Source organism: Salmo salar, chromosome 22, assembly GCF_965601325.2.
Source record: "Salmo salar chromosome 22, fSalSal1, whole genome shotgun sequence".
NCBI lineage: Eukaryota > Metazoa > Chordata > Actinopteri > Salmoniformes > Salmonidae > Salmo > Salmo salar.
In genome coordinates, this window is record NC_138312.1 from 11,866,989 (window position 1) to 11,894,791 (window position 27,803).

General features: G+C 42.8%; 1 protein-coding gene across 1 annotated transcript in view; it reads right to left on the bottom strand.

Moving 5' to 3' along the window:
* Positions 1 to 390: 390 nt before the first annotated feature.
* The window catches only part of LOC106582744 (ras-related protein Rap-1A), a 29,108-nt gene continuing 1,695 nt past the window's right edge, over positions 391 to 27,803 (bottom strand). The window contains exons 2-8 of the mRNA XM_014166129.3: positions 18,041 to 18,129; positions 17,620 to 17,688; positions 17,422 to 17,478; positions 16,518 to 16,658; positions 8,143 to 8,286; positions 7,883 to 8,016; positions 391 to 1,251 (exon numbers count right to left, since the gene is read on the bottom strand). Coding sequence (XP_014021604.1) covers positions 7,927 to 8,016; positions 8,143 to 8,286; positions 16,518 to 16,658; positions 17,422 to 17,478; positions 17,620 to 17,688; positions 18,041 to 18,097 — 558 coding nt within the window. The 5' untranslated portion in view covers positions 18,098 to 18,129 and the 3' untranslated portion in view covers positions 391 to 1,251; positions 7,883 to 7,926. The remainder of the gene's footprint in view (positions 1,252 to 7,882; positions 8,017 to 8,142; positions 8,287 to 16,517; positions 16,659 to 17,421; positions 17,479 to 17,619; positions 17,689 to 18,040; positions 18,130 to 27,803) is intronic.

Below are 27,803 nucleotides of genomic sequence, written 5' to 3' on the forward strand. Positions count from 1 at the left end.
GAGTGATGGTTGCTGATAATGGGCCTCTGTACGCCTAAGTAGATATTCCATTTAAAAAAAAAGCAGTTTCCAGCTACAATAGTCCTTTACAACGTTAACAATGCCTACACTGTATTTCTGATCCATTTGACATAATTTAATGGACCAAAAATGTGCTTTTCTTTCAAAAACAAGGACATTTCTAAGTAACCCCAAACTTTTGAACGGCGGTGTATAGCTTTGTATTAAATTGCTACCGTGCAACGGTTTACTCCTACTTGGTGGTGGAACGACATTCCACTGAGTACCCATCCAATTTCAGCTCTGATTATCATAGGGTTGGTTGTACGTGATACCGTACGATTATGAAGTCAGATGAGTTAAATCCACAAAATACAATGACCAAAATAATGAAAATGTACTAAAATTTAATCCATAAAAGCTGGAACATCATTTGACAGAAAAACACAAGAAGCATTATTAGAGTTGGTTTAGTATATATTTCAGCTTCAAGAGACAGAAATCATCCTTATTTCCCCCCATATTTCTTCTATAAAATACCCATTTTTCTGAAGCATTATTATGCAAAAAATGGCATTTGAATATATTATGGGAACTATGAAATCCCAGTGACTGAGTATAAAATTAAGTCACATCAGAGATATTTGCAGAAGAGAAAGTCCATGGACGTAGGGGAAACCGAAATACATATATGGACCTTGATCTACCACCATTAACATGACTGGCATGGAGAAATAGGTGTATGGCTATAAAAAAATGTTCTTACTTCCATTTGATTTCACACTTGAAAACATTTACACTTAATAACAGATGTGGTCATGCTGTCTGAAGATATTTATAATCATACAACTGAAGTCAACTTCCATGTCTCCAAATACACTATATTGCAAAGATGTAAAATACTGAAGTGAAGTTTTATCTTTCTTAGTAGGTAATCACTTTTACACTCTCAAAAGGAGGAGTGGGCTTTCGGTCGACCGGACCATGGACACGTTCCCATTTCAGAGACTTTCAGAGTTCATGGTGGTTCAGGATGTGGGGAATGAAGATTGTCCTTCAGGGTTCACTGATGACGGATCAGAGAGGAGTCTGAGTGAGATAGAAACAAGTCGTCTCTCTCATTGTGTCCTGCCTTGATACTAGCCAATCAGCGGTCAGCTGTTTGTGTCCTCACCGTTTATGGCTGATGGGGAGGGGGCGGGGGAATGCTGGCACGGTCCAATCTGGGCAACAGTTCTTCATTACAGCATTCTATAGGTGGAGAGAGGGGGGGCAAAGATCAACGGAAGGTATAAATCTTGATTTCGTTCAAAGAACTGTCCTCCTATAATATATCAATGAGCAAGTGCTGCCCTCTGTTGGCCAGTTGGAGTGCATCTTTCTGCTCACCATCTGTGTATATTTGTATTTATTATGGATCCCCATTTGCTGCAGCTACTCTTTGTGGGGTCCACCAAAAGTAAGGCAGTTTATACAATTTTAATAACATTACAATACATTCACAACACACTGGGTGCCCTCAGGCCCCTACTACACCATTACCACATATCTACAGTGGTAAACCAATGTGTATGTATATCGGGGGTGTGTGTGTGTGTGTGTGTGTGTGTGTGTGTGTGTGTGTGTGTGTGCCAACGTTTGTGTTACTTCACAGTCCCCGCTGTTCCATAAGGTTTTATTGTCCGTTTTTTTTTAAATCTAATTTTACTGCTTGCATCAGTTACTTGATGTGGAATAGAGTTCCATGTGGTCATGGCTCTATGCAGTACTGTGTGCCTCCCATAGTATGTTCTCGACTTGGACTGTGAAGAGACCTCGTGGCATGTCTTGCATTCAACATGTCAATACCGCTCATAAATACAAGTAGTGATGAAGTCAATCTCTCCATTTTGAGCCAGGAGAGATTGACATGAATATTATTAATATTAGCTCTCTGTGTACATCCAAGGGCCAGCCGTGCTGCATTGTTCTGAGCGAACCTGACCACACGACTGAACAGTAGTCAAGGTGCGACAAAACTAGGGCCTGTAGGACCTGCCTAGTTGACAGTGTTGTTAAGAAGGCAGAGCATCACTTTATTATGGACAGCCTTCTCCCCATCTTAGCTACTACTGCATCAATATGTTTTGACCATGGCAGTTTACAATCTAGGGTTACTCCAAGCAGTTTAGTCATCAACTTGCTCAATTTCTACATTATTTATTACAAGACTTAGTTGCGGTTTAGTGAGTGTTTTGTTCCAAATACAATGCTTTTAGTTTTAGAAATATTTAGGGCCAATTTATTCCTTGCCACCTACTCTGAAACTAACTGCAGCTCTTCGTTAAGTGTTGCAGTCCTTTCAGTCGCTGTAGTAGCTGACGTGTATAGTGATGAGTCATCCGCATACATAGACACTCTGGCTTTACTCAAAGTAAGTGGCATGTCATTAGTAAAAATGTAAAAAAGCAAGGAGCCTAAACAGCTACCCTGGGAAATTCCTGATTCTAACTGGATTATGTTTGAGAGGCTTCCATTAAAAGAACACCCTCTGTTCTGTGGGACAAGTAACTCTTTATCCACATTATAGCAGGGGGTGTCAAGCCATAACACATATGTTTTCCAGCAGCAGACTATGATCGATAATGTCAAAAGCTGCACTGAAATCTAACAAGACAGCCCACACATTGATTTTATTATAAATTTCTCTCAGCCAGTCAGTCATTTGTGTAAGTGATGTGCTTGTTGAATGTCCTTCCCTATAAGCGTGCTGAAAGTCTGTTTTCAATTTGTTTACTGTAAAATAGCATTGCATCTGGTCAAACAATTTTTTCCAGAAGTTTACTAAGGGTTGGTAACAGGCTGATTGGTCAGCTATTTGAGCCAGTAAAGGGGGCTTTACTATTCTTGGGTAGCGAAATGACTTCAGCTTCCCTCCAGGCCCGAGGGCACACACTCTAGTAGGCTTAAATTGAAGATATGGCAAATAGGAGTGGCAATATCGTCTGCATTCATCCTCAGTAAATTTTCCCATACAGATTGTCAGAACCCGGTGTCTTATCATTGCTGATAGACAATTTTTTCACCTCTTCCACACTGACTTTACAGAATACAAAAGTACAATTATTGTCTTTCATAATTTGGTTCAATATACTTGGATGTGTAGTGTCAGCGTTTGTTGCTGGCATGTCATCCCTAAGTTTGCTCATCTTGCCAATGAAAAAAGTCATTTGAGTAGTTGGTAATATCAGTTGGCTTTGTGATGAATGAGCCACTTGATTCAATGAATGGAGCCGAGTTGTCTCTTTTCACAAAAATGTCATTAAGGTGCCCGAAAGCTTTTTACTATCATTCTTTAAATCATTTATTTGTTTCATAGTATAGTTTATTTTGTTTAGTCACATGATTTCTTAACTTGCAGTACGTTTGCCAATCAGTTGGTCTGCCAGACTTATTTGCCATACCTTTTGCCTCATACCTCTCAATGATACAATTTTTCAATTCCTCATCAATCCAAGGGGATTTAACAGTTTTTACAGTCCTTTTCTTAATGGCTGCGTGCTTATTAGTAACTGGAATAAGTCGTTTCATAAATGCATCAAGTTCGGCGTCTGGTTGCTCCTCATTACACACCACAGACCAGCAAATATTCTTTACATCATCGACATATGAATCACTACAAAACTAATTGTATGACCCCTTACACACTATATTAGGCACAGCCTTTGGAACTTTGGTTTTCCTAGAATGGCTACTATATTATGATCACTACATCCTATGGATTTGGATACTGCTTTGAAGCACATTTTTGCAGCATTTGTAAAGATGTGATCAATACATGATGATTTAATTAGGCAAGGCGAGCTTGGGAAAGAAGCTTGGCCATGTAGAGGGGCATGGAGACAACTGCCCTAACCATTCAGAATTGAAGGGACGAGAGGTATAGGAAATATGGCAGAAGGGCTATGTGGAGTCAGGAGAAGACCTCACCATGTAGAGCACCATAGGAGTCGTCATAATATCCAATAAATGTAGAGGTCAAACAGAGAAATGGTTCCAATCATTTTTCCACCATTCATTTTTCCCCATAGGGGATTTTAGAAAGCGTTAAAATAAGGGCGGTGTTTCGTGTAGGCTTACCCTGGCGCGATGTTTTGACAGCAGTGTAAATCTCTCTAGGACAATGTAACTTATCAATATATTCAACTGTATTTACCCACCAAAAATGAAATGCTAATTAGCTGCTAATGCAGCTATCATAAAGAACTACAAATGCCACGATCTGGACGAGACTGCCGAGTAGAGGCAAAGGTAAGAATCTCTGGATTAAATATCTAATGTTAGCTAAATGTAGTAATGAATAAATTGGCAAAACTTTATATTGACAATTCTGTGAGCCATCTTGTGCAAGTTTTAAATTGACAATAACTGTTAGCAAAGGAGTCAGCTACAGATGACGTGGAGGAGATGCAGGGATTTGTAGTCTTGCATGATGCCTACTTTTATGTTAATAGAATTTTATAATCTGAGTGTAAATAGAGCTGAATATATTGATAAATCACCTTGTCCTAGAGAGATTTACATGGTTATCAAAACATCACGCCAGGGTAAGCCTACACGAAACACAGCCCTAACTTTAAAAAATCCCCTTCTAAAATCCCCTATGGGAAAAATGAAGTGTGGAAAAATGATTGGAACCATTTCCCTGTTTGACCCCTAGGTTATGACACCTCCGCCTGACCCCACCCTCCACCCCTGCCGTTCCCCCCTGTCCATCCCAGTCTGGCTGCTCTACTTGTCTAAAACAGTGGGTCTGTAATCCCGTTAGTGACAGTCCAGTGCCCTTGGTGGCGTAGCCGGCCGGAGACAGACTGCCTGGGGGCTGCTGGACTTGGGCCCCTCACTGTAGGTCTCTATTGAGCAACAGATTAACTACCCTATAAACCTGGTGAAGAATGAGATATAGTCATGTGTATGTGGACAGTTACACCAGACTACCAGCTAGGGATGTAACGATTCACCGATATGCATGGGTCCCCGATTCAAATGCGTAAGTAATGAGTGCGTCGGTCAGCAGACCTCAAACCGATCCAAATGTATGCCTGGGTCAGAAATTTTACCAGTTCACTAATATCTCTCTCATTATATTCTTTATACCTTCCGAAAATACCTCATATTTTTGTGACAACGGATGCATCCACTCCGTAGACAAACTGTGCACCGTGACCAGCTTCATGCACTGATCAACACAAGGTAGGCGGCCTGTTCCTGATCTTGCACATCTGTACGGGACGTTCAGCATTCAAAAGCGAAAATGGCTTGGGCGATATTAGGCTTTATTAGTCGAGTGACAACCTGTCATTTTCTAGGTAATTGTTATCATGCACTGTTGAAAACTGTTTTACCGGAATTAAAGTAAGAAATCTGAGACAACGCATCTGGCTATACCTGCTGAACGGGGATTCCAATAGATTTGGTAGTTTTGTTTTAAACAATCAGTGTATGTGGTCATTTTTAGATATGCAGGGTAAAATGTATAATTTCATAACGTGGACAGAAAATAAACTCACTCTATAAATATTCCAAAACCATTCGATTTTGAGATGAGGGTGAAAACCAAAGCTACGCTCATATATACACTACATGATCAAAAGTATGTGGACATCTGCCCGTCGAACAACTCATTCCAAAATCATGGGCATTAATTAAGAGTTGGTCCCCCCTTAGCTGCTATAACAGCCTCCACTCTTCTGGGAAGGCTTTCCACTAGATGTTGGAACATTGCTGCAGGGACTTGCTTCCATTCATCCATAAAAGCATTAGTGAGGTCAGGCACTGATGTTGGGCGATTAGGCCTGGCTCGCAGTCAGCGTTCCAATTCATCCCAAAGGTGTTTGATGGGGTTGAGGTCAGGGCTCAGTCATGTTCTCCCACATTGATCTCGACAAACCATTTCTCTATGGATCTCGCTTTGTGCACGGGGGCATTGTCATGCTGACACAGGAAAGGGCCTAACCCCAAACTGTTGCCACTAAGTTGGAAACACGGCATCATCTAGAATTGAACTAATGGAACCAAGGGGCCTCGTCCAAACCATGAAAAACAGCCCCAAACCATTATTCCTCCTCCACCAAACTTTACAGCTGGCACTACGCAGCCGGGCAGGTAGCATTCTGCTGCCATCCACCAAACCCAGATTCGTCCGTCAGACTGCCAGATGGTGAAGCGTGATTCATCAGAACGCATTTCCACTGGTCCTGAATTCGATGGGGGCGAGCTTTACACCACTCCAGCCGACGTTTGGCATTGCGCATGGTGATCTTAGGCTTGTGTGCGGCTGCTCTGCCGAGGACAGACAATTTTTACGAGCTTCAGCACATGACGGTCCGGTTCTGTGAGCTTGTGTAGCCTACCACCTTCTCAGTTGAGCCATTCTACTGCCAATGTTTGTCTATGGAGATCGCACGGCTGTGTGCTCAATTTTATAGACAGGTGTGGTTGAAATAGCAGAATCCAGTAATTTGAAGGGGTGTCCATATACTTTTGGCCACGTAGTATAATATATTGTAAACAGGTTAATTAGTGGGCGTTTTCAGAACCAAAGTGGCAGACAAAACTGTCTACATTGCCCCCCTAATCTGATAGTGGTGGTGGGGTGGTAGATGCATCCCTGATGGCTCAGCTCAGGTGCCTATATTTGGCTCAGAGGCCAAAAGATTTGAACTTAGAATGGAAAGTAGTGTTTATGCAACAAATGTTAGTCCATTAAATCGTATAGCATCGATTCCTTGTCTAATAAAAACAAATCATACAGAACCTTTTCAAACTAAAAGGAATCGTTCCTGTATTGTATCGCCTTAAAAGGGAAATATGCACATCCCCACTACCAGCAGATGGCACAGTCTACTGTCCAGGGAGCAGTCTACCCTAAGTTAATGACAGGGAGCAGTCAACGTTCTATGAATGCTCTCAGGCCCTATCGATTCCATCAATGACGAGAAAAATCAACTGACAGATTTGTAGTAGCGGCCATTAAAAAAAAACATGTATTAACCTCTATGGGCTAGGTGGGACGCTAGCGTGCCACCCGTGGTGCACTCCATCAACAGCAGGTGCATTTCAAGAGCGGCAAATTTGAATCCAAATAAATGTCAAAATTCAAATTTTTCAAACATACAACTATTTTACACCCTTTGAAAGATATATTTCCGCTCGTTCAAACATGTCAAACGTTGTATAGCATAAATCATTAGGGCCTTTTTTAACCAGAACATGAATAATATTCAAGGTGGACGAATGCATACTCTTTTATAACGTATTGGAACGAGGGTACCCAACATGAACTCGCGCGCCAGGTGTCTAATGGGACATCATCGTTCCATGGCTCTTGTTCGGTCAGATCTCCCTCCAGAAGACTCAAAACACTTTGTAAAGGCTGGTGACATCTAGTGGAAGCAATAGGAAGTGCCAAAATATTCCTCAGCCCCTGTGTTTTTCAATGGGATAGGTTTAAAGGTAATACAACACATCAGGTATCCACTTCCTGTCAGAAAATGTCTCAGGGTTTTGCCTGCCAAATGAGTTCTGTTATACTCACAGACACCATTCAAACAGTTTTAGAAACTTTAGAGTGTTTTCTATCCATATATAATAAGTATATGCATATTCTAGTTACTGGGTAGGATTAGTAACCAGATTAAATCGGGTACGTTTTTTTATCCAGCCGTGAAAATACTGCCCCCTAGCCCCAACAGGTTAATAACTACAGATTAAACAAATCCCAAATTGCAGGGGCATATTGTGAGTTGAGAAGAATGTTGTGCTCCTCGTAGGTCCAGTAATAAGGGTTGATGTGTACCAGTCAGGTAATTAGAGTCTACCGTGTCGTTAGTCACCTACTCACCTGGCTCAGAGCTGCTGCAGGGCGGGGTGGAGGGGAGGGCAGCTTTAGAGAAGGACACAGTTTGATTTCTTTTTCGCTTTCTTCTTTTCCACAGGCGTTTTCCTATTTATCTGTCTGACCAAGTCATAGAAGATCTGCAAACACAAAACCATTGCTAAGTGCTTTGACACATTAAAAAAAGGCATAGTTAACCATATAAATCCAAACCGTTAGTGTCATAATTCAAATCACTAGTCAGCTGTTTGATTGTCAGTACTCACGTCGAGGACGTTGATCTTTGACTTTGCGGAGGACTCTAAAAAGGCACAATGGTTCCACTGTCTGGCCAGGTTCTGACCCTGCTCCTTGCCCACCACCCGCTCATCCTCCAGGTCACACTTATTCCCCACCAGGATCATCGGCACCTGGGAGAGAAGAGAACAGGACATGGATGAGAGATAACATCAAAATGTTAAAGCATTTCACTGGGACCAAACAGAAAAATATGTGATGGGTGAAAAATCTATAGTTACACATTTCAATATTATAAATCGATACTTTGACTCCAAGTATTGATTTGAACCGGACACGGAGGTTTCGTTCTGCCCCTGAACAAGTAACTCACTGTTCCTAGGCCGTCATTGTGAATAAGAATTTGTTCTGAAATGACTTGCCTAGTTAAATAAAGGTTAAATAAAAAAAATTAAATGAGGGGGGCTAGGTGGCGTTAGCTGGCGCTAGTCAGCTGTATCAGCACCAAAACCCCGGTATTTCTCATCCTTTTGCTTGTTTAAAAACAGTGAGCCAAGCACTATTTCCATGACGATCAAAACAAATGTTCTCATGCTCCATCTTGTCTCTCTGCAATGGATATATAGTGAACAATATGTTGGGAACATCAAATCGCAATACATATAGAAGTCATAAGTTTACACACACGTTGGAGTCATTAAAACTCGTTTTTCAACCACTCCACAAATTTCTTGTTAACAAACTATAGTTTTGGCAAGTCGGATAGGACATCTACTTTGTGCATGACACGTAATTTTTCCAACAATTGTTTACAGACAGATTATTTCATTTATAATTCACTGTATCACAATTCCAGTGGGTCAGAAGTTTACATACACTAATTTGACTGTGCCTTTAAACAGCTTGGACAATTCCCGAAAATTATGTCATGGCTTTAGAAGCTTCTGATAGGCTAATTTACATCATTTGAGTCAAATGGAGGTGTACCTGTGGATGTATTTCAAGGCCTACCTTCACACTCAGTGCCTCTTTGCTTGACATCATGGGAAAATCAAAAGAAAATCAGCCAAGACCTCAAAAAAAAAAAAAAAAATTTTTTTTAAAGTGTGGACCTCCACAAGTCTGGTTCATCCTTGGGAGCAATTTCCAAATGCCTGAAGGTACCACGTTCATATGTACAAACAATAGTATGCAAGTATAAACACAGCCGTCATACCGCTCAGGAAGGAGAAGCCTTCTGTCTCCAAGAGATGAACGTACTTTGGTGCGAAAAGTGCAAATCAATCCAAAACACCTGCAAAGGACCTTGTTAAGATGCTGGAGGAAACAGGTACAAAAGTATCTATATCCACAGTAAAACGAGTCCTATATCAACATAACCTGAAAGGCTGCTCAGCAAGGAAGAAGCCACTGCTCCAAAACCGCCATAAAAAAGCCAGACTACGGTTTGCAACTGCACATGGGGACAAAGATCGTACTTTTTGGAGAAATGTCCTCTGGTCTGATCAAACAAAGATAGGACTGTTTGGCCATAATGACCATAGCATGGCAAAATGGCTTAAGGACAACAAAGTGAAGGTATTGGAGTGGCCATCACAAAGCCCTGACCTTAATCCTATAGAAAATTTGTGGGCGAGCAAGAAGGCCTACAAACCGGACTCAGTTACACCAGCTCTGTTAGGAAGAATGGGCCAAAATTCGGCCAACTTATTGTGGGAAGCTTGTGGAAGGCTACCTGAAACGTTTGACCCAAGTTAGACAATTTAAAGGCAATTCTACCGAATACTAATCGAGTGCATGTAAACTTCTGACCCACTGGGAATGTAATGAAAGAAATAAAAGCTGAAATAATTATCTACTATTATTCTGACATTTCACATTATTAATATAAAGTGGTGATCCTAACTGACCTAAGACAGGGAATTTTTACTAGGATTAAATGTCAGGAATTGTGAAAAACTGAGTTTAAATGTATTTGGCTAAGGTGTATGTGAACTTCCGACTTCAACTATAAGCATGGTAGTAATATCGCATCGTGAGGTACCTGGCAATTCTCATCCCTAATCAATACAAGGTGTATGTGTGTGGGTCAGTCACACCCATCCTGACAGTGTGTTCTGGCTGTTTAGGGAGTTAGGGGAAAGTGGAAACAATGGCAGCCCCGCCCACACAGGATAGAAATCAGCTTCCTGCCTGCTTCCCTCTGTTTGCATTGCATTCCATGCTCCAACTGCTCCATGGAATGAAACCATTGCAGACTGCGTGTGTGCAGGGAGCAGTACATAATATCAAGGTGAGACCAGAGAGAGAATAAAGGATGCTGGGTTGAGTTCCCTAATCTCTACCCACTTTGACGCCTTACTGAAAAGTCTAGAAACAGCAGCACTGTGTAAAAGTTGCACTATAAGCACAGATCTGGGATCAACTTCTCCTCCGCAGAGTCTAACTTTAACCATTAGGGGGGGGACAGATGATGCGGGAACGTAAAACTGACCTCAGAACAGTGTCTGGGGGCAACTTCACCCTATTCGGGGCAAGTGCCCTCTCTCACAGGGCTGTAGGGCAGATGACAGGAAGCAGTTTGGACTAGCTCCATGAAGTTTCAAATCCAAACAAACCCTTAGACGGGGCTGTTGAATGACGGTGGCCCTAAAGTCAGAGTAGAACCGGAGGTATGCATTTCCAGGCTAGCTAACGCCAGATAGGGAAGAAAGTAGCTGTAGAACATCCCCAGTCAGCAACATGGACGCAGGCAGGGAGGGAAGTTAAGCCTGTGTCCAAGAGCCACACCGAGACGTACACATGGCGAAATCGCAAGTCTGGCATTGGCCTACTACTCCAGCTGAACAGAAGAGGACTTAGACAGCAGGAGTCACAAGACCTCTTGCGTAAGCTAGTCGTGTGACAGAAGGAAAAAAACATTTTAAATAAGAAAAGCCGATACTAGTCCCATCACTTCATTCACCACCTTATGGGTCTCCTTGTTACCATTCAAGGAAATGGGCTTTGGTGTCCAGGTTTGCGCTGGTAAATTGTCTACTGATTAAAACACTTGCATTTGCACAATCTGAAATGTTACATTGTAGCTTGAAAGGAATCCTACCAAAAATCCTCAAAGTGTATTATAGACAGGGCTCTAACTCCCCTAGCTCCACAATGAAATAGGGTGCAGGCCAGGCAGCAGGCTGTTAGCCAGCCTGCCAGCTTAGTGGAGTCTGCCACTAGCACAGTCAGTGTAGTCAGCTCAGCTATCCCCATTGAGACCGTGTCTGTGCCTCGACCTACGTTGGGCAAAACTAAACATGGCGGTGTTCTCCTTAGCAATATCACTAGAATAAAGACCTCCTCCATTCCTGCCATTATTGAAAGAGATCGTGATACCTCACATCTCAAAATAGGGCTACTTAATGTTAGATCCCTCACTTCAAAGGCAGTTACAGTCAATGAACTAATCACTGATCATAATCTTGAAGTGATTGGCCTGACTGAAACATGGCTTAAGCCTGATGAATTTACTGTGTTACACTAGTGACCATATCCCGCAAAGGCGGAGGTGTTGCTAACATTTACGATAGCAAATGTCAATTTACAAAAAAAATAAAAGACGTTTGTCTTTTGACCTTCTAGTCATGAAATCTATGCAGCCTACCAAATCTCTTTGTATAGCTACCGTTTACAGGCCTCCTGGGCCATATACAGCGTTCCTCACTGAGTTCCCGGAATTCCTATCGGACCTTGTAGTCATTGCAGATAATATTCTAATTTTTGGTGACTTTAATATCCACATGGAAAAGTCCACAGACCCACTCCGAAAGGCTTTCAGAGCAATCATCGACTCAGTGGGTTTTGTCCAACATGTCTCCGGACCTATTCACTGCCACAGTCATACTCTGGACCTAGTTTTGTTCCATGGAATAAATGTTGTGGATCTTAATGTTTTTCCTCATAACCCTGGACTATCAGACAACCATTTTATTACATTTGCAATCGCAACAAATAATCTGCTCAGACCCCAACATAGGAGCATCAAAAGTCGTGCTATAAATTCTCAGACAACCCAAAGATTCCTTGATGCCCTTCCCAGACTCCCTCTGCCTACCCAAGGACGTCAGAGGACAAAAATCAGTTAACCACCTAACTGAGGAACTCAATTTAACCTTGCGCAATACCCTAGATGCAGTTGCACCCCTAAAAACGAAAACATTTGTCATAAGAAACTAGCTCCCTGGTATACAGAAAATACCCGAGCTCTGAAGCAAGCTTCCAGAAAATTGGAACAGAAATGGCGCCACACCAAACTGGAAGTCTTCCGACTAGCTTGGAAAGACAGTACCGTGCAGTATCGAAGAGCCCTCACTGCTGCTCGATCATCCTATTTTTCCAACTTAATTGAGGAAAATAAGAACAATCCAAAATTTATTTTTGATACTGTCACAAAGCTAACTAAAAAGCAGCCTTCCCCAAGAGAGGATGGCTTTCACTTCAGCAATAAAAAAATTCATGAACTTCGAGGAAAAGATCATGATTATTAGAAAGCAAATTACGGACTCCTCTTTAAAATCTGTGTATTCCTCCAAAGCTCAGTTGTCCTGAGTCTGCACAACTCTGCCAGGACCTAGGATCAAGGGAGACACTCACGTTTTTTAATACTATATCTCTTGACACAATGATGAAAATAATCATGGCCTCTAAACTTTCAAGCTGCATACTGGACCCTATTCCAACTAAACTAATAAAAGAGCTGCTTCCTGTGCTTGGTCCTCCTATGTTGAACATAATAAACTGCTCTCTATCCACCGGATGTGTACCAAACTCACTAAAAGTGGCAGTAATAAAGCCTCTCTTGAAAAAGCCAAACCTTGAACCAGAAAATATTTTAAACTAAAAACCAGCCTATATCGAATCTTCCATTCCTCTCTAAAATTTTAGAAAAGGCTGTTGCGCAGCAACTCACTGCCTTCCTGAAGAGAAACAATGTATACTTAGACTGCACTTGTGAAGGTGGTAAATTACCTTTTAATGGCAGACCAAGGCTCTGCATCTGTCCTCGTGCTCCTAGACCTTAGTGCTGCTTTTGATACCATCGATCACCACATTCTTTTGGAGAGATTGGAAACCCAAATTGGTCAACACGGACATGTTCTGGCCTGGTTTAGATATTATCTGTCGGAAATATATAAATTTGTCTCTGAATGGTTTGTCCTCTGACAAGTCAACCGTAAGTTTCGGTGTTCCTCAAGGTTCCATTTTAGGACCACTATTATTTTCACTATGGTGTTGTCATTCGAAAACATAATGTTAACTTTCACTGCTATGCAGATGACACACAGCTGTACATTTCAATGAAACATGGTGAAGCCCCAAAATTGCCCTCACTAGAAGCCTGTGTTTCAGACATAATGAAGTGGATGGCTGCAAACGTTCTACTTTTAAACTCGGACAAAACAGAGATGCTTGTTCTAGGTCCCAAGAAACAAAGATCTTCTGTTGAATCTGACAATTAATCTTCATGGGTGTACAGTCGTCTCAAATAAAACTGTGAAGGACCTCGGCATTACTCTGGACCCTGATCTCTCTTTTGACAAACATATCAAGACTGTTTCAAGGACAGCTTTTTTCCATCTACGTAACATTGCAAAAATCAGAAACTTCGTCCAAAAATGTATCCATGCTTTTGTTACTTCTAGGTTAGACTACTGCAATGCTCTACCTTCCGGCTACCCGGATAAAGCACTAAATAAGCTTCAGTTAGTGCTAAATACGGCTGCTAGAATCCTGACTAGAACCAGAAAATGTGATCATATTACTCCAGTGCTAGCCTCCCTACACTGGCTACCTGTTAAGGCAAGGGCTGATTTCAAGGTTTTACTGCTAACCTACAAATCATTACATGGGCTTGCTCCTACCCATCTTTCCGATTTGGTCCTGCCGTACATACCTACACGTACGCTACGGTCACAAGACGCAGGCCTCCTAATTGTCCCTAGAATTTCTAAGCAAACAGCTGGAGGCAGGGCGTTCTCCTATAGAGCTCCATTTTTATGGAAATGGTCTGCCTACCCATGTGAGAGACGCAGACTGGGTCTCAACCTTTAAGTCTTTTTTGAAGACTAATCTCTTCAGTAGGTCCTATGATTGAGTGTAGTCTGGCCCAGGAGTGTGAAGGTAAACGGAAAGGCACTGGAGAAACAAACCGCCCTTGCTGTCTCTGCCTAGCCGGTTCCCCTCCCTCCACTGGGATTCTCTGCCTCTAACCCTATTACAGGGGCCGAGTCACTGGCTTACTGGTGCTCTTCCATGCCGTCCCTAGGAGGGGTGCGTCACTTGAGTGGGTTGAGTCACTGACGTGGTCTTCCTGTCTGGGTTGGCACCGCCCCTTGGGTTGTGCCGTGGCTGAGATCTTTGTGGGCTATACTCGGCCTTGTCTCAGGATGGTAAATTGGTGGTTGAAGATAGTGGTGTGGGGGCTGTGCTTTGGCAAAGTGGGTGGGGTTAAATCCTGCCTGTTTGGCCCTGTCCGGGGGTATCATCGGATGGGGCCACAGTGTCTCCTGACCCCTCCTGTCTCAGCCTCCAGTATTTATGCTGCAGTAGTTTGTGTCGGGGGGCTAGGGTCAGTCTTTTATATCTGGAGTATTTCTCCTGTCTTATCCGGTGTCCTGTGTGAATTTAAGTATGCTCTCTCTAATTCTCTCAGAGGACCTGAGCCCTAGGACCATGCCTCAGGACTACCTGGCATGATGACTCCTTGCTGTCCCCAGCCCACCTGGCCGTGCTGCTGCTCCAGTTTCAGCTGTTCTACCTGCGGCTATGGAACCCTGACCTGTTCACCGGACGTGCTACCTGTCCCAGACCTGCTGTTTTCAACTCTCTAGAGACAGCAGGAACGGTAGAGATACTCTCAATCATCAGCTATGAAAAGCCAACTCACATTTACTCCTGAGGTGCTGACCTGTTGCACCCTTGACAACTACTGTGATTATTATTATTATTATTATTATTATTATTAGACCATGCTGGTCATTTATGAACATCTTGGCTATGTTCTTTTATAATCTCCACCCGGCACAGCCAGAAGAGGACTGGCCACCCCTCATAGCCTGGTTCCTCTCTAGGTTTCTTCCTAGGTTCTGGCCTTTCTAGGGAGTTTTTCCTAGCCACTGTGCTTCTATACCTGCATTGCTTGCTGTTTGGGGTTTTAGGCTGGGTTTCTGTACAGCACTTTGTGGCATCAGCTGATGTAAGAAGGGCTATATAAATACATTTCATTTGATTAGTGGGACTAATTTTCTGAGCACCTATTTCAGAGCCTTGCACCGTGTGGGTTCTGTTTTGTAGCCTGTGTGTTCCGTATGGACATAGTGTCTTTAAAATCGAGCCTGGCTAGACCATGAGCCCTCCCTGCTGTCTCCACATTCTCCAACACTGTAGTTGTAAATGGTGTGTGGCATTCCCATCAAGCACTTGGAATGGAAATGGCTGAGCAGCACTGGACTGCCCAAATTCAACCAAGAATCCATCCCTTCTTTTGGGGGGGGGGGGGGCGACGACACAGAAAGCATTTCCGTTGGTCATGCATTCCTACAAGGGGCAATGAAAGAAACAGGGCGAAAAGCTTAAATCGTCAGTGGAATGATGGCTGCCACAGAGAGCTGCAATACAGTAGTTGGCAGATATGCACAAGTGTTGAATCTCGGGAGTATTTCAAGAGAAAACATTGAGCAAAGGGATGGAACAGGCCTTCTTCCCTGTTGACAGCCAGTGATCCTACAATCGATCCCTAACCTCCATCACGCAATGGCTTTCTAATCTGAACTGCCTAAAAAAACGGGCTCCCCGGCCCATCCAGTGTTTCTGATGACTAGGGACTTTCAGTGGAAATCATCCCCGTCGGAAATCACCTGCCTCGGGCCAGACCACACGGACCACAAGCCAGGTGGGAAACAACGAGTAACCGACAAGTGATAAAAAAGAGCCAGTCATAACAAAGTACAGGGGATTTATTGGCACACGGAGAGACATTAGCCCCGCCCACACAGAAAGCGAGAGAGAGTACAGGAAAGAGAAAGCTTGAGAGGAAAGGGGTTATACAGATCACCAAAAAAGGGCATCATCCTGCAGAGTGAGTATCTGTTGAGGCCAGGGGACTATGAGATGTCACTCCGATACTCCAAACACACGGAGGGAGTGCCAAGAAATGGGACTGTGGTTAATGTGGAGGGGTTGTAATAATATTTCCTTCTCTCATTCTTGCTGTATGAGCTCAGTTGTCGTCACACCGCAAAGACTAGCCCATGATCATGGGTAAATGTTATATAGTGCTGTGGCAAATATAATGGTGTGTTTAAACTAGGGCCATTTTCCTGATCATGTGGCCTAGTTATAATCCAAGGTAGCTACTCACATCTTCTGTGTCCTTCACTCTCAGGATCTGTTCCCTCAGGTCCTGCAGGTCGTTGAACGTGGACTGTGCTGTGATGGAGTACACCAGGGCAAAGCCCTGACCGTTCTTCATGTACAGATCTCTCATTGCAGTGAACTGCTCCTGTAAGACAGGCAGGAGAAAGAAGTATCCTGAGTTCTGATGTCATAGTTAATAAGACCTCTATACACCTGATCAATTTCATGACCCCCTCTCCCCCCAAGAGTTCTACTTAATACATGCATTATGCTGCTGCTAGACATCACAGCTCAATTGACTTGTCAGTGGAGGCCCAAGGTGCTTGAATATTTAGCCTTGGAAGCCCAGCAAAGAATTTATAGAGATTCTCTGAGATTAACCAGTAGTTCTGAAAGTAGCACTCATGAGACAAAAGGGTCCCTGAAAATGTTGTACGTCATCACATAGGTGCAGATATTTGCGCGACGTAATTGCTTTCACTCCCTCTCTGCGTTGCCCATTGAGCCGTTGGAGTCCGCCCCGCAACCTCATTGGATAATGCTGGGCAGGCCTCCTGCTAGCTGTCACTCAAATGCGAGGGACTGAAGCTCATTGGCTAGAACTCAAATTGCAAGGAGGCTGACAGACGTGTGTGTGTGTGGGGGGGGGGGGGGAGGTGTAGGTAAAATGGTGTGGCACAGCTTCAAGAAAAGTCGCTTTCAAACTAGGGATTTGGTGGCGAATTGAGTTAAGTCAATTATTCTGCATGTATGAACTACACATTGACACATCTAGCCTAAAGCGGGGGGGGGGGGTTTAAAAAAATACTTTCTTTGTCACCAAAGTACCAGAGCATGTCTTTAAAGAAATATACACTCAGGGTTTAGCCTGGATAAGAGAGTTGTGGAGCTGAGCAACATTAACTTACTGTGCCGGCTGTGTCGAGGATTTCAAGCATGCATTGCTGTCCATCTACCTCCACTTGCTGCAGTGGAGAGAAAAACACAACATCAGAGAGAAACACAGAGACAAGAGGGTGAGAAAGAAAGAGCAGGTTGTTGACCCACAGACCAGCTGAAAGCAATCAGCTTATTCCCTGGCAATTCCTCCCTTATGGGACACTTACCTTTCTGTAGGAGTCTTCTATTGTTGGGTCATATTTTTCCACAAAGATTCCCTGTACAAACTGGACTGTCTGTAAGAGAGAACATGGGCCACAAAAACAAGTCAGATCAACAATTCACACCACAGGAATATTCAATGATGGTGCTGTGGATCTTGAGGCCTGGATTTGCACAACCCTGGCTTGTGCTAGTTGGTACATAAGACAGACATCTTGAATAGGCAAAGATGGTCATGTGCGGCTCAGCTGGTAGAGCATGGCACTTGCGACACCAGGGTTGCCGGTTCAATTCCCACCGGGGGCCAGTACGAAAAATTATGAAAATCTATGCAAGCACTACTGTAGGTAACTGTGGATAAGAGCATCTGCTAAATTACAAAAATGTAGATGGCCTGGAGTGGCCCACCTCCAGTGAAGTACTCACCAGAGCGGACTTGCCCACGCCTCCCGAGCCTAGCACCACTAGCTTGTATTCACGCATGGCAGGATCTCTTCACGGGACAGCCCAACAGTCTGCACAGGCAGGAGAAAAGGAGAAAATGATTGTAAAATGGAAATATCAGTTCTCTCCCAATAAGATCGTAGTCATTCCTATGGTCGGGACAAGTCGCGGCATAACAATGGGAACACCCATAAGCGGAGGAGGTCAGGAGGAGTTTATGACCCCCATCCTCTAGCTAACACAAACCAGCTGTGGGTGTGAAGGGAGAAGCTTGGGTTTGGCCGCCTGCTCCCAGGACAACCATCTGGCCGCCATGCACGCAGCACACCACGTCAGACTCAGTCTATGAATACAGAAACTGAAATCCATTGGCATGCATCACATGGGCCATCTTTCTGCTACAGTATATGAAAAAGGGCTCAAGACAGACCATTTAGTCGCATTTGGCGACTGACATGGCTGTGCGAGTGAAATGTTTTATTGGTTGGGTCGGTACGAGGCTAAACCATTATTTGGTCAAACCATAAAGTACATTATCCTCATGAAAGTGTCTGCCCGCCCCCGTTTCGCTGGGGCCTGCTGCTTTGTTGAGCGAGCCACTCTCCTTTCCCAGGGGAAATCAAATGCTCAGGGAGAAAAATAAGATGCTCTGATTGGATTTTAAAATGTTATACAATTGCTGGCCAAACACAGCTATCACGTTGTCCCAGTGGAAGAGAGGAGGTTCTCAGCTTTCGGTAAGTATAGTTTAGATTTTTGAACTCAATTTTGTGCTCAATAGCAAACATTTTACAACCAAGATATTTGATATGGCTTTGAGATACGGAGTGCGCAAAATAATTAGGCACATTACATAGGCCTCATTGGGTGGTAGGCTACAACTGCAACCTTTTTTGGGACATTCGATTTATCAGAACATTCTAGAGCCCTATTAAACAGTAAAATATAACAGTTGAATCACAACATGAAAATAAAATAATAAAGCTACCATATCGTCGGCTGGTGCCAACAACTGAAAAACTTTGTGGCACCACTACCACCAGGGGAACATGTTAGTCTGGGGCCCTGCCATCTGTTGTCAACGCAAGACAATTAAGAAACAATCACAACACCGTCCATTTGGGATTTGTGGGGTCCTTCCATTGACAACATGCCCTCCAGGCCTAAATACTCAGGAACACCTCCTAGAGAGACCTTCAGCTCCTGACTACAGTCACAAGAGACAGACAGCCTCATGGGATATGAGACCAATGAATAATTTATGGTGAAGAGACTAATCCTCATCATACAGGAGTTCAGTTACTTTTTAAGGAGCAAGGGAAAATACACACTCCCACTTGTCTATGCACTTTGAGAAGAAAGTCTACCTGTCAGTGGAATTTTTGGTCCACAAGTCATCATGAGCTGTGAAAACAGTAATCCATGATGAAAACTGCAAAGGTAGAGGAGGACAGTGAAGTCCAGAGACTTAGGTATTAGTATTATAAGTGTTGATGCATGCTGGTGTGGATTTAATGTCACTGGTAGCGTAATACACTTTTCACTTCAAATGATGTATGAAAAAACAACTTTAAAAAGTCTGATGTAAACTACAACTACTTTCGAATAGATGTGACTATCCGGAGAAAGCCTGCTCCAGTAATGATGCATTCTCTGACTGAGCCCCTTACAGCTCAGAAACGGTCATAGTGCTCTCTACGGCACTCCATTAATTGCGTTACGTGCACGGCACGCTTTCACGCACAAAGCCATGTAAGGAAGTTATTTAACTGAACCTCAACACACACACCCCCCCCCCGTCGTTCCTCAATATCTCTCCCCACAAAACAAACAGCCCAAGTCTTTCCCCCGTAGTAACTAACAAATAAGGAGAGTGAGCTACGCACCACAAACACACTGAAACCATGACATCAGCACCATATAACTCACTCTCTATGGACAGAGGTATGTTTCCATGTAAGGCTTAAACTGGGAAGAAGAGTTGCTGAGAAAGAGCGAGAGACTCCATAGTGTGCGCCCCTCTTAGCCGAGTCACAAATTAGACAAAAACTAAACACTATATGGATTAAGGATGGACACAACAGTTTACATTTGGTAAATATTCATACTTTAGTAGCAGTACTGTGACATTTAGCAGGCTTCAGATTTTATCAGGCTATTTGGAGTATTGTAAGCAGAATTTACTAATCCGTTGGCAATGATAGTGAGCAGTCACTGCGCCTGGCCCTGACTCAGCACCACATTTGATAGGCAGGTTCCTATATCTCTCCAGACAACTGTTGCCAGCGGAAACCACACTCCCATCATGCAAGGCACCACTTCGCACTTGCATATTAATTATAAAAAAAATTGTCATTATGCTGCCCTCATCCTCTGCTAGCAAAGCAGGCACTGAATACAGTTTGAGTCAACCACTTGTGGTTCAGGATTTAAGAGAGTGCGAAAAGGTGCTAAATCTACTCAAAGTAATACTTTTCAAATTGGCGAGCTTATGTTTCATGTCTTCCGTTATTACGCAAACAACTTCACCTCAGAAATCCCCCAACTAAGATATCAGGAAATGACAGGGGGGGAAAAACACAAAATCATAAAGTTAGAAGAACAGAGAATCTAAATGACCCTTTTATGAGCTACAGTTTATCTGCACAATTCCAAACGGGCCCTTCAATTTTATTTTTTATTAAGAAGAGCCCCATTGAAATCCATAAATTAAAATCTGCCATCAGAACATAGAAACACGTCCTCTGTCTAAGCTACTTACTAATGTGGTGACTTTTCTGGGTCATAGCAGGCCTAGAGGTTTTAGGGCTGATGTTGAGGCTAAGGGCCACCTCCACTCTTAAACTTTGGGCAAGTAAGTCATTGTATTTAACCAAGGCTGTAGCAACTGGTGGATGTAAACGTCATGAGTTGACAGTTGAATCAGAGGCAGCCCAAGTGGGAAACAAACGAAGAACTGCTGATACAATCACTGATTTGAGAACACGGCGTGTGGCGTTAAATTGACGGTGAGCTGTGACACCACACATCCGGTTTCCTGGGCTACCAGTAGTACTCATAATCATGAGCCCATTTGTTTCTCATTTTCTCGTTCCAATTTAGTCATGTTAATTATGAAAGTTACAGCCTCAGCCCTTTCTTTTGCTTCATCGTTTGGAGAAGGCCTATTCTCAAGCGTTGAGTCAACTAGTCAGCAACACTAATCCCTCAAAATCCACCCCTCTTCATTGACTTCCCTTCACACAGTAGTCATTCAAATTATGTTCCCAACCACATTGTTTAGGACTGGAAACAAGTCAAATCAAATTTGTGTAGATGTAAATAATAGGGGGGAAAAAAACAGAAGCGAAATTGGGTTACGGTCTGAGAAGTCAGAACGGAAAGAAACATCAAAATAGCTTTTCACTCTCTGTTCCTGTTCAGGACACAAACTGCAATGTTGCCTTGGAAACTTCTGAGGAGAGGGAAGTAAGCCGGTTAAGCTAAGTTAAAGCCTAGATCTTATCCTAATGTTCGCAGATTCAGGCCACAGGACGACAGTGATGCATGATTTATCTCCCAGGGGCAAAAACCAAAAACCTGTCAAAATAAAGCATTTAATGGTTCATGTTCAATTTATGTGAAATGTAATAGAGGCTGGCTTAGTTGAGGGGACTAGTCTGAAAGCTGTCAAACACATGGATGCCTAGCTGGTGACTGAATGTTTGAAATGAGCCACTAATATTTACCACACATCCAGTCAGTCAGTGCTATAATGTTAATTCCTGCCAGTGCCACCCTCCTAACATTAGCTGTTTTACAGAAGGGAGTAGTGGCTTAGTTAACTACACTGATCAAAAATATAAACACAAGCATGTAAATTGTTGGTCCCATGTTCCATGGGCTGAAATAAAAGATACCGAAATGTTCCATATGCACAAAAAAAACAAAACACGTCTTAAATGTTGTGCAAAAATGTGTTTACAACTCTTAGTGAGCATTTCTCCTTTGCCAAGATAATCCATTGACCTGATAGGTGTGGCATACCAAAATGCTGATTAAATAGCATGAGCATTACACAGTTGCACCTTGTGCTGAGGGCAGTTAAAGGCCAATAAAACGTGCAGTTGTCAAAAGACAATGCCACAAATGTCTCAAGTTGAGGGAGCGTGCAATTGGCATACTGACTGCAAAAATATCCACCAGAGCTGTTACGATTGAATGTTCATTTCTCCACCATAAGCCGCCTCCAACATAGTTTTAGAGAATTTGGCAGCAAGTCCAACCGGCCTCACAACCGCAGACCACATATGGCGTTGTGTAGCTGAGCGTTGTCAACATTGGAAACAGAGTGCCCCATGGAGGAGGTGAGGTTATGGTGTGGTCAGGCATAAGCTACGGACAACAAACACAATTCCCTTTTAATCAATGGCAATGTGAATGCACAGAGATACCGTGACGAGATCCTGAGGCCCATTGTCGTAACATTCATCCGCTGCCATCACCTCATGTTTCAGCATAATGCACAGCCCCATGTCGCAAGGATCTGTATACAATTCCTGGAAGCTGAACAAGTCCCAGTTCTTCCATGGCCTGCATACTCACCAGACATGTCACCCATTGAGCATGTTTGGGATGCTCTGGATCGATGTGTATGACAGCGTGCTCCAGTTCCCAAAAACATTGAGAGCATCCTGACCGGTTGCATCACCGCCTGGTATGGCAACTGCTCGGCGCTAGAGGGTAGTGCGCAATGCCGTCGGGGGTACGTAAAATAAAAATGTGTTTCACATTTTCAAACAGTCCATTTAGATTTTCCAACGGGGCTATACATTTGGGCATTGTTCCCCCCCCCCCCCCCCCTCGCCTGAGTAGCCTCGTTTCACTGCCAAAAATACAATTAAACCATCGAGTGTTCAGTGAAATAACAAAGTCAAATACAGGTAGCCTAGTCAAATAATTAACATCCAATCACATTAACCGTTACTCTCTCACGGGAATTCCACTAACGGTCCGTATGTAGTCAAACGTAGCTGCTGCTCATTCCGTTCGCTCGAAAATTGATAAATGGTTTAACTTCACTAGGGTAGGGGGTAGCATTCAGAATTCTGGATGAAAAGCGTGCCCAAATTAAACTGCCTGGTACTCGGGCCCAGAAGATAGGATATGCATATTATTAGTAGATTTGGATAGAAAACACTCTGAAGTTTCTAAAACTGTTTGAATGATGTCTGTGAGTATAACAGAACTCATATGGCAGGCAAAAACCTGAGAAAAAGCCAACCAGGAAGTGGGAAATCTGAGGCTTGTAGTTTTTTCAAGTGATTGCCTTTACAGTACACAGTGACTTAGGGTTCATATTGCACTTCCTAAGGCTTCCACTAGATGTCAACAGTCTTTAGAACGTTGTTTCAGGCTTCTACAGTTAACCGAGAGCGAACGAGAAGGCCGGGAAGTTGGTGACTCAGAAAATAATATGACTTCAGTGGCGCGCATTCACGTGAGAGGTAGCTGTGTTGCATTACATTTTTTAACCTGTTATGGCTAGGGGGCAGTATTTTCACGGCTGGATAAAAAACGTACCCGATTTAATCTGATTATTAGTCCTGCCCAGAAACTAGAATATGCATATAATTATTAGCTTTGGATAGAAAACACTCCAAAGTTTCTAAAACTGTTTGAATGGTGTCTGAGTATAACAGAACTCATTTGGCAGGCCAAAACATGAGAAGATTCTGTACAGGAAGTACCCTGTCTGACCATTTCTTGAACTTCTTTGCCATCTCTATCTATTACAAAGGATCTCTGCTCTAACGTGCCACTTCCTACGTCTTCCATAGGCTCTCAGAGCCCGGGAAAAACCTGAATGTCGTCATTCCAGCCCCAGGCTGAAAACAATTATCGCCTTTCTCAAGTGGCCGATCAAGGGACTGTGGGCTTAGGCGCGTGCACTGGCCGCCCCCGTCTTTGTGTTTTTTCCTCTGTTTGCCGAAAAGGAGATTCCCGGTAGGAATATTATCGCTTTTTTACGAGATAAATTGCATAAAAATTGATTTTAAACAGCGGTTGACATGCTTCGAAGTACGGTAATGGAATATTTAGAATTTTTTTGTCACGAAATGCGCCATGCGCGTGACCCTGATTTACCATTTCAGATAGTTTCTGGAACGCACAAACAAAACGCCGCTATTCGGATATAACAATGGATTATTTTGGACCAAACCAACATTTGTTATTGAAGTAGCAGTCCTGGGAGTGCATTCTGACGAAGACAACAAAAGGTAATCAAACTTTTGTAATAGTAAATCTGATTTTGGTGAAGGCTAAACTTGCCGGGTGTCTAAATAGCTAGCCCGTGATGGCTGGGCTATGTACTTAGAATATTGCAAAATGTGCTTTCACCAAAAAGCTATTTTAAAATCGGACATATCGAGTGCATAGAGGAGTTCTGTATCTATAATTCTTAAAATAATTGTTATGCTTTTTGTGAACGTTTATCGTGAGTAATTTAGTAAATTGTTAGCAAATTCCCCGGTGGGAATGCTAGTTCTGAACGTCACATGCTAATGTAAAAAGCTGGTTTTTGATATAAATATGTACTTGATTGAACAAAACATGCATGTATTGTATAACATAATGTCCTAGGTGTGTCATCTGATGAAGATCATCAAAGGTTAGTGCTGCATTTAGCTGTCTTCTGGGTTTTTGTGACATTATATGCTAGCTTGAAAAATGGGTGTCTGATTATTTCTGGCTGGGTACTCTGCTGACATAATCTAATGTTTTGCTTTCGCTGTAAAGCCTTTTTGAAATCGGACAGTGTGGTTAGATTAACGAGAGTCTTGTCTTTAAAATGCTGTGAAATAGTCATATGTTTGAAAAATTGAAGTAATAGGATTTTTGAGGAATTTGTATTTCGCGCCACGCCCATCATTGGATATTGGAGCAGGTGTTCCGCTAGCGGAACGTCTAGATGTAAGAGGTTAAGTCATTGGAATCGTCCGGTTGGAATATTATTGAAGATTTATGTTAAAAAGGCCCAAAAGATTGATGCTATACATCGTTTGACATGTTTCTACGAACGTAAATACAACTTTTTTAGACTTTGTCGTGAAATGTTTGGCGCGCTTCCTACATTTGGAGTAGCTTACTGAACGTGCTAACAAAAAGGAGGTATTTGGACATAAATGATGGACTTTATTGAACAAAACAACATTTATTGTGGACCTGGGATTCCTGGGAGTGCATTCTGATGAAGATCAAAGATAAGTGAATATTTATAATGCTATTTATGATTTTAGATGACTTCAAAATGGCGGGTATCTGTATTGCCTGATGTTTTCTGAGCACCGTACTCAGATTATTGCAGTGTGCTTTCCCCGTGAAGCTTTTTTGAAATCTGTCACAGCGGTTGCATTAAGGAGATGTTTATCTATAATTCTTTGAACAACAGTTTAATATTTTATCAACGTTTATGATGAGTATTTCTATAAATTGATGTGCTCATTCACCGGAAGTTTTTGAAGGAAAAACATTTCTGAACATTACGGGCCAATGTAAAATGGGTTTTTTGGATATAAATATGAACTTTATCGAGCAAAACATACATGTATTGTGTAACATGAAGTCCTATGAGTGCCATCTGATGAAGATCATCAAAGGTTAGTGCTTACTTTTAGCTGTATTTCTGGTTTTTGTGACGCCTCTCCTTGCTTGGAAAATGGCTGTGTGGTTTTTCTTGTCAAGGTGATGTGCTAATATAATCTAATGCTATGCTTTCTCCGTAAAGCCTTTTTGAAATCGGACAATGTGGTTGGATTAACGGGAATCTTATCTTTAAAATGGGATATAATAGTTCCATGTTTGAGAAATTTGAATTATGAGATTTTTGTCGTTTTGAATTTGGTGCCCTGCTATTTCACTGGCTGTTGAATAGTGTGTCCCGCAGGTGGGACGGTCACGTCCCACATACCCAAGAGAGGTTAAAAAAATGAAGGCCCGCATCCATAGACACACATACCAGCTCTACTGGTAGTACTGCTACCAGCTGTACTACACCTGCACTGTTTCATGAAGCATCAGTGACATGGCAGGAGATGTTTTGAAACAATTATTGCTTCGTATACAAGCCAGTGAATTCTATGCCTTACAGCCGGATGAGTCAGACGTGGAGGGCCTGGCACAGCTCTTGTTATATGTCTGTTACGTTTATGGGGGTCAATAAAGGAAAACATCTTCTTCTGGAAACCAGGACAGGATATTTTTTAAGTACTGGACAGCTTTGTGACATCAAATGGACTTTGGTGGTCAAGATGTGTTGGTATCTGTATTGATGGAGCAAAAGCCATGACAGGGAAACATAGGAGTGGTAACACGCGTGCAAACGGTTGCTCTTGACGCCACTTGGGTACACTGCAGCATCCACCGAGGCGCTCTTGCTTCCAAGGAAATGCCTGACAGCTTCAGAGATGTTTTGGACACTGGTTAACTTTGTTAAAGCAAGGCCCCTGAACTCTCGTGTATTTGTTGCACAATGCAAAGTTATGGGCAGCGACCATGTAACGCTTTTACAACATACAGAAATGCGCTGGTTATCTAGGGGCAAAATATTGACATGTTTTTTTTTTTAATTGAGAGACAAGCTTAAAGTTCTTTACTGACAATAATTTTCACTTGTCTGACCGCTTGCATGATGAGTTTCTCACACGACTGGCCTATCTGGGTGATGTTTTTTCTCGCCTGAATGATCTGAATCTAGGATTATAGAGACTCTCTGCAACTACATTCAATGTGCGGGACAAAATTGAGGCTAAGTTGGAGCTCTTTGTCTGCATTAACAAGGACAACACACAGGTCTTTCCATCATTGTATGATTTTTTTTGTGCGCAAATGAACTCAAGCTTACGGACAATGTCAAATGTGATATAGCGAAGCACCTGAGCGAGCTGGGTGCGTAATTACGCAAGTACTTTCCCGGAACGACAACAAAAACGACTGGATTCATCATCCCTTTCATGCCCTGCCTCCAGACTTACCGATATCTGAACAAGAGAGCCTCATCGAAATTGCAACAAGCAGTTCTGTGAAAATTTAATTTAATCAGAAGCCACTGCCAGATTTCTGGATTGGGCTGCGCTCAGAGTATCCTGCCTTGGCAAATCGCGTGGTTAAGACACTGATGCCCTTTGCAACCACGTACCTATGTGAGAGTGGATTCTCGGCCCTCACTAGCATGAAAACTAAATACAGGCACAGACTGTGGAAAATGATTTAAGACTGACTCTCTCACACAACCCAACATTGCAGAGTTATGTGCATCCTTTCAAGCACACCCTTCTCATTAACCTGTGGAGAGTTACTCACAATTTTTGGTGAACAAATAAGGTTTTATATGTAAGATGACTAAATAAAGAGCTAAATGTATTATTATTTGTGCCCTGGTCCTACAAGAGCTCTTTGTCACTTCCCACAAGCCGGGTTGTGACAAAAACTCACTCTTATGTTTAATAAATGTATTGTATAGCTTGTGTGTGGCAGGCTTACAATGATGGCAAAAAACAACATTTGAGAGAGCGCTGACTCTGGTGCTAGAGGGGGTACGCAGCCGGAGGTTGAATGCTTGAAGGGGTACGGGACTATAAAAAGTTTGAGAACCACTGCACTAGTTGTGTCAGAGGAAGGCCCCCAAAAAATTGTTAAAAGACTCCAGTCACCCAAGTCATAGCCTGTTCTCTCTGCAACCGCACGGCAAGCGATACCGGAGCGC